Source organism: Mandrillus leucophaeus, unplaced genomic scaffold (assembly GCF_000951045.1).
Source record: "Mandrillus leucophaeus isolate KB7577 unplaced genomic scaffold, Mleu.le_1.0 Scaffold684, whole genome shotgun sequence".
NCBI classification, from domain to species: Eukaryota; Metazoa; Chordata; class Mammalia; order Primates; family Cercopithecidae; genus Mandrillus; species Mandrillus leucophaeus.
In genome coordinates this window covers 24295-39973 of record NW_012107408.1, presented here as the reverse complement: position 1 = coordinate 39973, position 15679 = coordinate 24295, and the positions used below count along the sequence as shown (strand labels likewise).

General features: G+C 36.6%; 1 protein-coding gene across 1 annotated transcript in view; it reads right to left on the bottom strand.

Annotated features, from left to right (window-relative positions):
- LOC105555415 (chromosome unknown open reading frame, human C5orf42) overlaps positions 1-15679 on the bottom strand; it is a 102353-nt gene that overhangs the window by 69287 nt on the left and 17387 nt on the right. Inside the window, exons 6-15 of the mRNA XM_012002358.1 lie at positions 14922-15080; positions 14121-14229; positions 12606-12906; positions 10581-11520; positions 8696-8844; positions 7526-7689; positions 6873-6955; positions 5140-5219; positions 3314-3391; positions 800-995 (exon numbers count right to left, since the gene is read on the bottom strand). Of these exons, the coding sequence (XP_011857748.1) occupies positions 800-995; positions 3314-3391; positions 5140-5219; positions 6873-6955; positions 7526-7689; positions 8696-8844; positions 10581-11520; positions 12606-12906; positions 14121-14229; positions 14922-15080 (2259 nt within the window). The remainder of the gene's footprint in view (positions 1-799; positions 996-3313; positions 3392-5139; positions 5220-6872; positions 6956-7525; positions 7690-8695; positions 8845-10580; positions 11521-12605; positions 12907-14120; positions 14230-14921; positions 15081-15679) is intronic.

Here is a 15679-nt window from a genome sequence, read left to right as displayed (position 1 = left end):
GGAGTCTCGCTCTGTTGCCCAGGTTGGAGTGCCGTGGCCGGATCTCAGCTCACTGCAAGCTCCGCCTCCCGGGTTCACGCCATTCTCCTGCCTCAGTGCCGATAATCATCAATATGATGGTATATATTACATCACATAAAAGGATATGGAAGTGAATGCAGGAAAAATGAGCAGAGGTTTAGCTCTGTGGGAAACTAATGTTTCTAAAAAGGTAAATAATTAACCATTGTTGGTAAACAGAAAAAAAGGATAGCCAGGTATGATGAAAGTCAAAGTGAACAGTAATTTGAAATGCAGCTGACAGTTTCAACTCAAGTACAAGAAATATGGATAAGAAATATGTGATAGTGTCAGCTGGAAAATAAGCCTTGGATACTTCTGAGTAGGAGCCCACTGATCTGGTTTGATTACTCCCCACCTCACTTTTGTAAGCAGCTGCATCCCAAAGAGCTCAGTAAAAAGAAGTCATTGTGAGAAGTAGGTAGCTTAGCCTAGACCTCTAGGCCCTAGAGTTATGAACTTTTTTTTTCCTAGTAGAGTTGGCGGTCTCACTATGTTGCCCAAGCTGGTTTCAAACTCCTGGCCTCAACCAATCCTCCTACCTTGACCTCCCAAAGTGCTGGGATTACAAATGTGAGCCACTGAGCCCAATCAGTTACAAACATTTGAATGAAAAGTACCCAAAGCAGAGAAATGCTTGTGATATAATTTTAACTTGTCAATTTCTGGAAATCTGTTAATATTTTAAAACCCTACATGTACACTATGTGTAGATTTACTTCTATAGAGATGTGCTTACCTGAACTAATTTAAACATTTCATCTTGGAGCATCTGCCTAACGGACTCTGAACAATCTGGTAACTGAGCCCTGCATTCATTTCTCTGGGTCTTCTGAGGTGTTGGAACAGGTGGTTGTGAAGCAACACTGACTCCATTTGATGATATCAGAGGTGGAACTGAGGAAGATTTGTCTTTATATGTAGAAATCTGTGCACTATGTGGAAAGCATTTAAATAAAAAACATGCATTAATTGACAAAAAACAAACTGAATGTCTATGATCTGAATATTCTGATCCCACTTTTGTCTTCCAATTTAAAGGTTATTCTGGTAGTTTTCTAGAAATTTAAACCCTAAAGCCTTTCTCTCTAGTGCCCGTCAGCCCCCAGACACATTCGTCATCAGCTCAATTTTCATCTTTATTAAGGGACTGTCTAGTCAGTGATGAGCTCCTTCACAGGGTGTTGCAAACCCAAGAGCTGACATGTATTTTACTTGCCTGGTCCCTGTGGACATCTAAATTTGAGACCTGTGGAATCATTCTGACTAACTGTACAGACTTCATAATTTGTAATTTTGTTTAGAAATATGTTTTTGACTAAAATTAATGAACCAGCATAGAGTTAAGAAAACTAGGGAAAAAATAGGATTAAAAAATTTAATTCTAGGATCAGTAGAGAAAACTACTGTTTATTATCATTAAATGTGAAACAACAGTACTGTGAACATTTCATTTCCAAGCAAACCTCAGAGTTTAAATGTATTATAAACCCTAATAAAAATGCTTATTTACAAACAAAAATTAAGGATCAAAGCAAGGTGTTTAGCTGTTTTTTTTGTTTTTTTTTGTTTTTTTTTTTAACAAAATGACTGTTGGGGAATTGACTATCTCAAACAAATGACTCATAACAAAATGACTATCTCAAACATAGCAGATACTCAAAGTTTTCTACATTTTATAAACTAAGCAACAGAGCAGGCAATTATCAGATTCAAATAGATCATTATTTCCAAAAAATAAAAGAACATATTAAATTTCATATAGACTTATTTAGGTTTACACTCATTCCCATCTGGCAATTATATTTGCCTTTTACTGAGCATCTAACACACCCAATAAAAAGCTTTATTTGGCAAATTCACAAAAAAATAGGCATTACAGGCCGGGCGCAGTGGCTCAAGTCTGTAATCCCAGCACTTTGGGAGGCCGAGACGGATGGATCACGAGGTCAGGAGATCGAGACCATCCTGGCTAACACGGTGAAACCCCGTCTCTACTAAAAAATACAAAAAAAAAACTAGCCGGGCGAGGTGGCTGGCGCCTGTAGTCCCAGCTACTCGGGAGGCTGAGGCAGGAGAATGGCGTGAACCCGGGAGGCGGAGCTTGCAGTGAGCTGAGATCCGGCCACGGCACTCCAACCTGGGCAATAGAGCGAGACTCCATCTCAAAAAAAAAAAAAAAAAAATTGGCATTACAATTGATCTGCCTTTTCTTTTTTTGCCAAAGTGAAAGCTTTGAGTGTTGCTCCTTGAGAATCATGTTTCTCACAGCTGCTCCCAGCCTCCACTGTCCCCAGCTTTCTTAGCTGGGTGACGAGCGAGTTAGTTGCCCAGTGACAGGGATCTGGAATCTAAAGAGTGAGCTGGAGACAAAGAAGGTTTAGGAGGCACCCTGTGGGGACTGGGTTCCTGAAGTGTAATGGAAGAGGGCATGGGTTTCAGGCTGGCTCCTCTTCAGGCATTCCTACTAAAGCCACAAGGGGCTCTAGGGCTGTAGAGGTCCCCTTGGGCACAGGGTGGGTGCATTCATGCTTGCAGAAGTCACTGGCACTCAAGAAGGCCTTGGGACAGTAGGGGCAGGTGTAGGGATAAATTGAGCTGTAGGTACAGCTGGATGTGCACAGCCCAGCCCAGGCTCAGAAGCTCTTTAAACTGAGTGCAACGAAAGGGCCGGATATGGGTGTGAGCACTCATGCAGACACAATAATATTTTGTGAAGGTCTCCTTGCACAAACAGATTTGCCCATTTTAAAACAACTTTATTGGGCTTTGCTTTCAACAGGTCTCAAGGAGATTGATTCTAACTATGAAAATTTTTTTCTAAGGTAAAGCTGTGCTATATTTTCTTCCTATTTCGGCAAGACTTCTAAACACTAAGCACTCTGTTCAAAAGAACTGGATGAATCTGTTCTATGAGAAAATTAAAAGCATTTCAAACACTGTAAGAAATCACTTAGAAGCTGAAAATGAGCAACAACTTCATCTTTCAATAATATATCACTACTTTTTTTCAGAAAAGACTGTTCTAACATAGTTCCTGTATAACTTTAAAATACAATCGCTAGTGGAAACTCAGTAAAGATGTCAGATATGCATGCTTATGCTGCTCTTTCAGTGTTTTATGTTGCTTTTATTTTCTTAGTTTTTAGTCAAAATGCAACAATTGTTTCAAAAATGGTACAGTTGGCATATTTTCACTCTGATTTGTAAAACACAACTATTTTTAAATGGTACAGTAGGCAAAACTTCTTACCTAAAAATGTCCGAACTTGTATCTACTTGCGTTGATTGAGGTGTGGTATGCTCAGGATGTGAAAAGGCTTCGATCATACTATCAATAAAAATTAATAGGTGATTAGGAAGCAAGATATTCTTTGCATTATCTAAGGTACGAGTGATCTGTGCTCAGCCATCTAAGAGTCTAAACATCCTCTAATCTTCTATAATGTTTAGCTCATAATCACAATCTGTTTACATTTGTCTCCATAGCAATTAGTAACAGACCTAAGCAAAAGCAAAAAAAATACGTCTGGATGACTTAAAACACCACTTAAATACTGCTGACTGCTCAGCAATGAAAACAACAGAACCCAAAATGAGGGGACATGAGGTTAGCTAAGACCCAAATTTCACCTATAGAAGAGGCAGACACTTTGCTCAGAACACTAGAGCCCACTGACACATTTGAAACTGTAAAGAGGCCGGGCATGGTGGCTCACGCCTGTGATCCCAGCACTGTGGGAGGCCGAGGCAGATGGATCTCCTGAGCTCAGGAGTTTGAGACCAGCCTAGGTGACATGGTGAATCCCATCTTTACGAGAAATACAAAAAAATTAACTAGGCATGGTGGTGCGCACCTGCAGTCCCAGCTACTCAGGAGGCTGGGGCAGGAGGATGGCTTGATCCTGGGAGGTGGAGGTTGCAGTGAGCCAAGATTGTACCACTGCACTCTACCCTGGGCAACAGAGCAAGACCCTGTTTCCGAAAAAAAAAAAACCAACAACAACAACAACAACAAGAAAAAAGAAACTGTAAAGTTTAGTATTTGTCTTATCTCTCTCTTTTCTTGGGTAATTTTCCTAAGGAATAGTTTTTATGAATAGAAGTATCTAAATTACTTGTAAAGGCACATAGTATTAAATATATTCTTTGTAATTGTCCACAGAAAACCTAACAAAATTTGTATACTGAAAAGAAAAAGAAAATCTAATTATGTTGCCTTTTTTTTTTTTTTGAAACAGAGTCTTGCTCTGTCGCTCAGGCAGGAGTGCAGTGGCACGATCTTGGCTCACTGCAAGCTCCGCCTCCCCGGTTCATGCCATTTTCCTGCCTCAGCCTCCTGAGTAGCTGGAACTATAGGCACCCGCCACCACGTCCAGCTAGTTTTTTATATTTTTAGTAGAGACAGGGTTTCACCGTTGTTAGCCAGGACGGTCTCGATCTCTTGATCTCATGATCCACCCGCGTCGGCCTCCCAAAATGCTGAGATTACAGGCATGAGCCACCGCACCCGGCCATGTTGCCTTTCTTATCTAAGGGAATTCTAAAATTCTAGAACTTCTAAAATTCTAAAGATTTAGAAATATGTTCAAACTGCAACACATGAAAACTGCCTTCAGCTCTCCTTGAAGCAATAAGCTAGCCGGCAGTGTAAGTGTACATCATAGCCCTAATGAATAGTGTATAGTAATCACCATGACAGTGAAAGATTTTATACATACATAAAATAATTCATAATGGTTCTTTATTTGATTCAATAAATATGGAATAAGTATGAAAAGTGGTTCCCTAATTAGCAGCTAAATAAGCTTTGACCCATTTACAGCTTTATTTTGATAAGGCTGATAGTGATGAGAGAACAAAAGGCATTTTAGAGATCATTATTTATTTTGCTCTATCAATATATAGAAGTATAACATTTACCAAAAATCATTTTACCATAACTATAAGCTGAAGTTACAGTTTCAGTAGAAACACAATACCACCCTAAATCATGTATTGTAAATTATGAAGGAAAAAAGCTGAAAGCTTCACTGAAGTAACCAGAGACAATTACTATCATACTTTTTTCCCCCTTACCCTTTCTGTTCAGTCGATTTTTCCTCCGTATTTGTCTCCAGTGGTTCTTCCCTTTGACACTGAACCTCTTCTGTGAACTCCTTTTAAAATTGATAGTATGCAAAAAGAAAACAGGTAAAACAAATAGGTATTACTGTCTTGAGTATTTTCAGTCTCATATTAGCTGCTTAACCAAAGTAACAACAGTCTACAAGCAAGTGAGAAATCACACAGTAAAATGTACTCCCAGCCCTGCTCTGACCAAATCTTTATACTGTGTGAACTGCCTCCAGTCTGCCACACTGGACTATTGAGCATGCTAAGTTACAAAGACAAGACTGTGTCAATAGACTAACACACTGTAAATTATATACATATAACACTACATGATTATTCATTTCCCTGCAAAAACAACTATAAAACCAGGAAAAATGAATCCATTTTAAAAGAATTGTTTACAAGGCAGGTGGATCACTTGAGGTCAGGAGGTCAAGATCAGCCTGGCCAACATGGTGAAACTCTATCTCTACAAAAATTACAAAAAATTAGTCAGGCATGGTGCCGCATGCCTGTATTCCCAGCTACTTGGGAGGCTGAGGCAGAATTGCTTAAACCTGGGAGGCTGAAGCTGCAGTTAGCCAAGATCACACCACTACACTTCAGCCTGGGCAACAGAGCAAGACTGTCTCAAACATAAAAATAATAATAATAAAGAACTGTTACAACAGATAGGGCACAGTGGCTCACACCTGTAATTTCAGCACTTTGAGAGGCTGAGGCTAGGAGTTCAGGACCAGCCTAAGCAACATAGCAAAGCCCAGTCTCTACAAAAAAATGTTTTTAAAAAAATTAGCTGGGCATAGTGGTGCGCACCTATAGTAGGACCCAGCTACTTGGGAGGCTGAGGCAAGAGGATGACTTTATTCCAGGAATTCCAGGCTGCAGTGAGCCACGATTGTGCCACTGCACTCCAGCTTGGGCAAAAGAGCAAGACCCTCATCTCAAAAAAAAAAAAAACAAAAAACAAAAAACAGAACTGTTACAATAATTGGAAATGTCTATGTTCCCCCTGGAAATTCAATGTATAGAGTTTTGAGAAAAATAATACCAAAAGCATATATATGTATAAAAAGTACAGCTGAAATATACTTTTTAATTTTTTTTTTTTTTAAAGACAAGGTCTCACTCTGTTGCCCAGGCTGGAATGTACTAGCACAATAGAGCTCACTACAGCCTCAAACTCCTGAAGTCAAATGATCCTCCCACCTCAGCCTTCCAAGTAGCTGAGACTACTACAGGCACATGCCACCATGCCTGGCTATTTTTTAATTTTTCGTAGAGATGGAGTCTTGTTCTCTTGAGCAGGCTGGTCCAAAACTCCTGGGCTCAAGCAATCCTCCCGCCTCAGCCTCCCAAAGTGCAGGGATTACAGGTATCAGTTGCCATGCTTGGCCATACTTCCATACTTTTTAAATAAAGGACACGTTTGCTACTCTTGATTAAATAAATTTGCTGAAGCAGTTTATGGCATGAAAATTTCATTGCCTGAAATTATTGGACATGTTACTATACTGTACTAGAATTTCAGGGAAAGAAAAATGCCACACAGCATGGCTATATTCTACAACCCATAGTGCATTTTTAAGAGCTAGCCTTGCTTTGATATATTTAATAACAATGAATAAAAACATGTATAATTTAAACACTACACAAAATGAAAGATGAATAATTGTATCCACTATTTATTGACTTACTTCTTCTAACTGCTGTGGTAAAGTCATCATGCAAATGCCAAGATTGGGACTTCTGAAACCTCCAACAGATTCTTTAATGTCTTCTAGCGATAAGGAAAGATGAAGAGAAAACTGATCATTAAAAAAATTAAACTATTGACTTTTTAGGGGGCTCAGGGAATATTACCAGAAACAATATAATGACAGAAATATTTTCTATCCTTTTTATAAAGACAGTCTTTGAAAACACCTGGAGTCTATTCCATCTTCATCAGGTAAATTCCAGATAAGCCTTGAGAGGCCTTATTATTCAGTATGTTTAACTCTATGTAGTGCTCTGAGAGTTTGTGTTTTAAGGAAGACTGCTGGGGAGAGGTTTGTAGAGTTGCTTCGCAGAAATTAAGAGACCATAATTATTACATAAGCAGCACAACAGGCCCAACAATTGTAAAAGAGCACCAACATAAAAATACCTTAGATCTTCTTGGTTTTATCAAAACCAAAATTAGAGTTAATATGTTCAATGTTTCATAAATATTTAATTCTCTTAATTTTTCATTTTAGGCTCCTGTAAACACACTTACGTGGAAGACTAAATAAGTTATCTCAGATAATATTATTTACCAATTTCAAATTAATAAAGCCAAAAAAATAGATTATCTAAATAAACTGACCTTCATAGTCTGATATGTGCATATCCATTTCCTCTTTTGTAAATGCTTGTACTTCTAAAAGATTCTCATCAATATCTATAAATTCTTTTTTAGTATTATGAATGACGGAAATAATCTCAACATTGATTTCTTTTATATCAGGATTTTTTGCTTCAGTTGGCATTCTACTGAAAAAAATGCAGCAACTAAAATTACAACTACTCTTGGAGATAAAGAGCTACTTTACATTATAATTCAGTTTTTGTTTTTGTTTTTTTTTGAGATGGAGTCTCCTTCTGCCGCCCAGGCTGGAGTGCAATGGTGCAATCTCGACTTAATTCAGTTTTTTAAAAACAAAGAACAAACTTTGGTTTTATATTTATAAAATCTTTCTTAAAAAAATTCTGATACATAGAAGCTCAGTTAAAGATTGTTCAGTAGGCTGGGTTCCGTGGCTCACGCCTGTAATGCCAGCACTTTGGGAGGCCGAGGCGGGTGGATCACCTGAGGTCGGGAGTTCGAGACCAGCCTGACCAACATGGAGAAACCCCGTCTCTACCAAAAATACAAAATTAGCTGGGAGTGGTGGCACATGCCTATAATCCCAGTTACTAGGGAGGCTGAGGCAGGAGAATTGCTTGAACCTGGGAGGCGGAGGTTGCGGTGAGCCAAGATTGTGCCATTGCACTCCAGCCTGGGCAACGAGAGTGAAACTCCATCTCAAAAAAAAAAAAAAAAAAGATTGTTCAGTAAATAACTAAACATCCTAGTTTTTATTTATTCAAATGATTGGAATAATTTCAACTTATCTAAAATTATCATTCTCACAAAGGACTATTCATGCTATAATGGCTTTTGCCTTGGGATTCAAAGCTATGTTACTCCTAGCATTGCTTCATATATAAAAATGGACGAAAGGATTAGTTCAACTTCTGATATGGGAAATAAATTGATAAAGGAATCTCTCAGGATGAATTAATTATTGTCTCAGAAAATATAAGCTAGACCAAGAGGGAAAAAATACAATTTGCAATGAATTGTTAAAGCACCTCAGAAAGCTCACTGCCTGTTCCTCTACTTCAAAAAATGCTCATTCCTTTAACTTTCAAGGGTTTGATTCTTCCCTTTAAGCCCAAAGGCCATCAAACCAGGTGTCTTATATTGAAAAGAAGAGTATAATCAGCAACTTACTTCAAGATATTTTGACAAGATTTATTCTGACCATTTCTTTCCTCTGTTCCACCTGGAGCTGCTACTGCAACTGAACCGCCAGCATCTGATTTGCTCTCCCTCTCAATACTGGGTCCAACCTGACACCGAGTGTCACGATTCTCTACCATCTAAAGCAAACCATTTACAGTATTTAGTATTTATTGAACCCTTTATTTTTCACCATATTTTAAAATTATTCTTTCTTTCTACAGGAATTCTGAATAATCCTCTTATTCATTTATCAAATATTTACTGCATTTCCACAACTCAATATTTGTTGCTGAAGCAATCTTCTAACTGGAAAAGCAAATCTGACTACCTAAATAGTATTCAAAAGAAATCAGCCTTACACATTTGCAAGGGATATTGTCATTGTTTTCAGGTCACGAAACAGTGGCAAAAAAATTATAATATTCTCATTTCATTCCCTTTGCTATATCATAAAGACATTCAGTAGTTATTTCAAAATGACATAGTAAACAAAAATACATGCAGCTAAAAACACAAGGTACGTATCCCTTTTGTCTCAATTAAAATTTCCATATACATTACCTAGAAATACAAATTTCAAGGATGACAAATATCACAGTATCATATAAACTGTATACCTTATGATAACAGAAACCAATCTCAAGGAAAAAAAAGAGGACTGGTGTGGTGGCTCACACCTATAATCCCAACATTTTGAGAGGCTGAGGTAGGAAGATCACTTGAGCCCAGGAGTTTGAGACCAGTTTGGGTAACAAAGGGAAATTCTAAAAAATTTAAAAATTAGCCAGGCATAGTGGCATGAGCCTGTGGTCCCAGCTGCTTGGGAGATTCAGGTGGAAGGATCACGTGAGCCCAGAAGGTCAAGGCTACAGGCAGCTCTGATCCTAAGACTGCACTCCAGCCTAGGTGATAAAGCAAGACTCTGGACCAGGCGCAGTGGCTCACACCTGTAATCCCAGCACTTTGGAAGGCCGAGGCGGGTGGATCACGAGGTCAGGAGTTCAAGACCAGCCTGGCGAATACGGTGAAACCCCGTCTCTACTAAAAAATACAAAAATTAGTCAGGCGTGGTGGCGCGCACCGGTAGTCCCAGTTACTCGCAAGGCTGAGGCAGAATTGCTTGAATTCAGGAGGCAGAGGTTGCAGTGAGCTGAGATCATGCTACTACACTCCAGCCTGGGTGACAGAGTGAGACTCCATCTCAAAAAAAAAAAAAAAAGCAAGATTCTGTCTCAAAAAATAAATAAGTAAAAAATAAAACAAATTCTCACACACACACACACACACACACACACACACACACACACATGCGCGCATTCACATCCTTCAGCCTAGAATAAACTACTTTGGAATAAAGGCACTTGCCATTGACTAGGGAAGAAAGAATAGTTAATTAAACACTAACTCCTCTACTGACTCCCATCTGCCTTTCTGGGTTTGATTCTTCAACCTTTTCTGGCCTGAGAGTATAAGAAAAACAATCCACTAATGGACTTGATGAGACATCAGTAATTAAAACTAGAGAGCTACCTAGTCCTTCATCTGAACCAAAACCTGAAACCGAAGAGAGAAATAATATAACTGTAATACCACTTGTAATATCACTAAAATTATCTCCTTCCCCTTTTTCTTTTTTATAAATATACACAAAACTTCAAGACCTCACAGCCTCTCTGAAAAGCACGTTCACTTTAACTATTGTTAAGAATTAAAGGAACCACTAGAAGAAAAAAATAGGAGATACTGATTATAATCAACATTGTCATTAATTTTCTATTATTTAATGATTCTTTAATAGATGGGAAATGTAAACATAGTTTTAATCTAAAATGAGAATTCTCGTTTGTATGTAATGAACAATTGATATGCTTACCTGAATAGTGGCATTTTTTGCCTTATATGTAGCAAAATAGGGTTGTTCCAAAAGCCATAATGATGTAAGAATGGCAGCTGTAGAGGTCTTTACACGAATTACTGGACTGTACTCAGAGGACGACTCAGTTATACCAGAATCACAGAGTAGTCTTCTATTAGACCACCTTATCATCCATTCCAGCAGTCTTCCTATACTGCCAAATGTGTTTAGTGCTAAAGGAAGATCTTCTTGAGGGTTAATATCATTGCACTGAATAGCTTTGAAAATACAACTTCTAGTTTTAATGGACTTGGGAGTCCAAAAAATGTTGCTTGATGATCTCTGGATTAGACATTTTTCTCTAGTGTCATCTTGTATTTTGTAAATTGACTTTTGCTTTAAACCAAATAATCCACTCATTTGTTCATTCTTATTGACTGCATTCAAAGGATATTCTAAAAAAGGTTTGATCCCTTGATTAACCAGTACCGATGATGAAAGTTCCTGGTTTTCTAAATGCATGCCATATTCATCATTTAAAGAGGATGATTTTTCTGATTCATAGGACTCAGGAGCAACAACAAAGCAAGAACCAGCTCTAAACACATTCTGGCTTTTAGTTTTGCTCTGACGTCGTTTTAATGTTGTATGTACATCAAAAAGTAAAGAATTAAGTTCATGTTCTCTAAGCGTTCCAGAAAAACTGGTTAGAAATGGAATTCCAGCATCCCTGGAATAAGGTAGGTCTCTTTCAAGAATGTAACTCAAAAAGAGATCAAGGAATTTAATATATTCATCATCGTCACGTTCAAATTCCCAAACACCTATTACAGGAAGTGTATTTTGTGATAACTTTTCATGATCTTCTTTCTTTGTAGGATTTTCCTTCTGATTACACATTTTCTTTTTATCAGTGAGCTTACCAATCGATGTTAATTCCATGTGATTTGGGGCATTTCTACAGCAAAAAAATAAAATAAAATAAGACAGAATTAAAGATCATTTAATCACTAAAACTGATATTAGAATTGACATGAAAAATTCTCTCCAATGATTAAGTCATGTATATTTTGTGTGCCTTGATTACATATATTTCAAATGAGGGAGTGGGACTAAATGATTTCTAAGTGTTTTCAAGAGTGGAACATTTCTACGAGATCAAAAAAAAATTAATATCAAAAGGGAAAATTTGTATTAGAAGAGATTAAAATGTGTCCACAGAAATTTCACTATAAAAGAACATGAATGATTTTTCTGTGGGTAAAAAAAAAAAATAGTCCTCTAATGGGTCAGATTTTAGGAATACAAAGTCAACAAAAACTCCAAGCCACTGATACACAACAAAATTTAGGATTTCTTTTCTTGCATCTGCCCGCTCAGCTCCCCTAATACCATGTGTAACAAGCAAGACTGTCCTTTTTTGTTTTACCACACAAAATTAGGAACTTTTTCTAAACACTTTTAGCTGCTATGAAACCAGTTAGGCAGATACCTTAACTGCCCAACCACAATTCCTTTTAAATGTTTCTTCTTAACGTGGTTCTTAGGGCAGAACACAGATCCTTAGTTCCCTCAGTAAGAGAACAGGTATTGGCCACCTGGGCTGAAAGCATCCCATCCCTTCTGCTTGAGGCAATTTCCTTCCCTGAAATATTTCCCTTAAAAATATTAAGGAAATTTAAGGAAAAATTTTCCTTAAAAATAATATGGCTAACTCAGTAACCCAAAACTATTTAAGTCTAAAGATTACTTAAAAAAACTGAAAGTCCTCCAGTGAAGCGTAGAATTTCATCTACTCCTCTGATTTTATAATTTCAGATGGCAAAATTATTTCATATATCAATAATACTTAAAGTAAATTTTCGAATGTACAGTCTCATTTTATACTCCTAATATTCTTATGAGTGGAGGGGGTGGCACTTATTCATATTATTAATAGTGCAATCTGTGAGGGTTGCTGGGACCAGAAATCAGCTCATCAGATGCCTGAAAGCTACTTTTCAAAGGAAGCGAATGCCTGTTATTAAAAGATCTCAATTGTACCTTTGATAGATATTTATCCTACTTTTTTCTTCAACCGACAAAGCTTCAGAGAATGTATCTGCCGTATCTGCATCACTGTGAACCATAGAATTCCCAAGTTCTGTGAGTGTACTTCTGCTCAAACTAGTCCCCAGGGAAAATCTGTCAAAACCTGCAGCCTCATCTGGTTTCTCTTCTTCAATTGGTTCCCATATATTCAATTCAAAAGAGCCTATATTTCTCTGTACACGTTTTAGAGCTTTCACCCTCACTTTCTGGATAGAATGCATGACAACAGACATCATTTCCTCAGTTTGGGGACCTGGAAAGAAAAGAATAAAAAGTCTTAGTGTTCATTAAAATGTTTCAATTCGAGACATATGGAGACCCAACTCTGGTCCCTCCTGGGGACAAGAAACCTAACTCATGACTTATTTCCACATTCTTATAGGTCGTGTTTTCTTCAGTATTTACTGGAAAGGTATTTTAAAGTAGAGCTGCAGAAGCTAAAGAAGGTCCATTAAAGAACACAATAAAAGAGATAGAACCTAGACCTCAGAAGAAACAGTATGCCCTGGAAAAAAAAACTTTAAGTGATTTAACTGTTTTAAAACTCAGAAGGATAATTATATTTAATAAAAAGAATAACCAATGTTTTTTCCATTCTCACATAGTAGAGAATAAGAGAAAATTAGTATAATTCTAGTCAAAAAAATCAAGAACATTTTTCTTACTACAAGTAATAGGAAACAATAGCAAGGGAAGGTTTTCAAGGCTGTCTATAGAAAAATTTTAAAACATTATTTAATACAGAATATTTAAACAGAATATTTTAAAGGATGTCAAAAAAAGTATTAAGAAAAAGACAAATCACAAATACAATATATTAATAGAATAATACAAAATCACTGGACATACCTGGACTTAAATACTGAATTATAGTTCTAAAAAGCAGGGTAATTTTAATTCTTTAAAAATTCCACAACATTGTAAATGTACTTAATGTCAATGAATTGTATATTTTAAATGACTAAAATGGTAAATTTTATATTATATGTGTTTTACCCCAATAAGAAATGTGTGTATTCTAATTTTGAAGAACAAAATTAGAAGCATAAATAACCATAAAGGGAAAGGAAAGTTACTTGTTTTCAACAAATACTTGCAATATACAAAGTACTATATGCTCATTTTATATTATGTTATTTAATCCTCTCTGAATACACATCATAAAGCAGGTAATACTATGCCCACTTTACAAATAAAGATATGAGGCTCAGAGAGACTGAGCAACTTGCCTAAAGTCACACAGTTACTAACTGACAGAGCCATGAGCCACAGTCAGCTCCATCTGGTTCCAAAGCAAGAGATTAGTCTTTCTGCAATGGAGAAATGTTTCTACCTTCTCATACTCCTATCTTGAGGAAGAGGCAGAAATACATAGACACATAAGCAACAGTAAATAAATATTTTCAAAACAAAAAGGGAATCTTCCGCAATTTATCTATTAGCTATCTGAGAAACAACAAATAATACCTTTCACAACACAGTGTCTGAGTCTCTGGTGAAGAGAGTGATATTTGTCTCTTAAAGGAACCCTCACATCCTCAGGATAGGGAAATGCTTTCACGAAAATTTCTGCTACCTTCAGAAAAAAATTTTTTTAAGTTTTATGAGAAACAACATTCTTTTTTCTTCCATTCCACAAATATTTTATTTTAACTAAAAATATAAATGCATATTTCTTACTAATCTTTTGAGGTCAGGTCACAGCCTCTCCCTGAGCATGAGTCTGCTAATAGGAGTTTTGTATCAACTTACTTTTTTATTTTAAAACACGTAATTGACAAAACGTGTATATTCAAGGTGTATGATGTGATGATTTAATATATGTATACATTCTGTGCTGATTTCCACAGTCAAATTAATTAGCACATCCATCAATACACACAGTTACTATTGTAATATCCTCCCTTATCAAATTTCAGGTAAACAATACACTACGATTAACTATAGTCACTACATTGTACATTGGATCCCTGGAACTTAATTCATCTTATAACTGAAAGATTGTACCCTTTGACCAAGATCTCCCCATTTCCACTACATCCCCAACCTCTGGCAACCACCATTCCACTCTCTGCTTCTGTGAGTTTAAAATTTTTATATTCCACACATAAATGAGGTCCTACAGTATTTATCTTTCTGAACCCAGAAGATATTATGCTAAGTGAAATAAGCCAAAGAAAGGCAATATCATCCTTAATTAAAATTAAACAAAAATCTTTTAAAGTCCCTGATTCTGATGTAGTTTACTTTCACCTACAAGCACATTACCTTTCTCATTGGTGGCAGTTCTCCAATAAGGCTCAAAATTATATCCTGAATAAGTTCTTCCATATTAAAGAACCGAGAGAAAGGCAGCATTCTATAAGCCCATTCCACTGCACTAAGACAGTGCTCAATCATACAAGAATCAAACTCTACTTCAAGGTCCTAAAAGGATATTGAAAAACATTCATTTCTTTTTTAGTTTAGATGGTAGACCAGAATGAGTTCAAAAGAAAGTTTTGCTGCAAACAATAAAATCTTCTTTTAAACAATAATTTCCCAAGTAATGTGTGTTCATTTTTCTTATTTTTGCCCTGGTAAATACCTTTTCTCCCTTTACATTTTCTCTTGCTTTCTGATATTGCCTGCAACTAAGGGATAACTTATCACGGACATGCAGCATCCAACACAGAGCACAAAGTTCCCTGAAGCAACCTAAAGCAGGAACACAGATATGAAAGAAAATTATATGAGTATGTATATTAATATTATAACAACTCCACCTCTGCTGGTCATTTTTTTCAAAGTAAAGGTCTTTATTTCATTAATTATAAAATGAACACATGCATTGTAAATGTATATAAAAATCCTTATCTAAAAATCATGGAGACTGACTTAAAAGTCACTTATTGATATTTATTTATGTTTAAACATTTTTAATACTAAAAACAATTTCTAATAGTAAATAATTTATTAGAAGCAATACAAGTACACAAAGATATATAAAATCCTACTATGTTTGCTGCTTTGCAACTAGCTTTTTT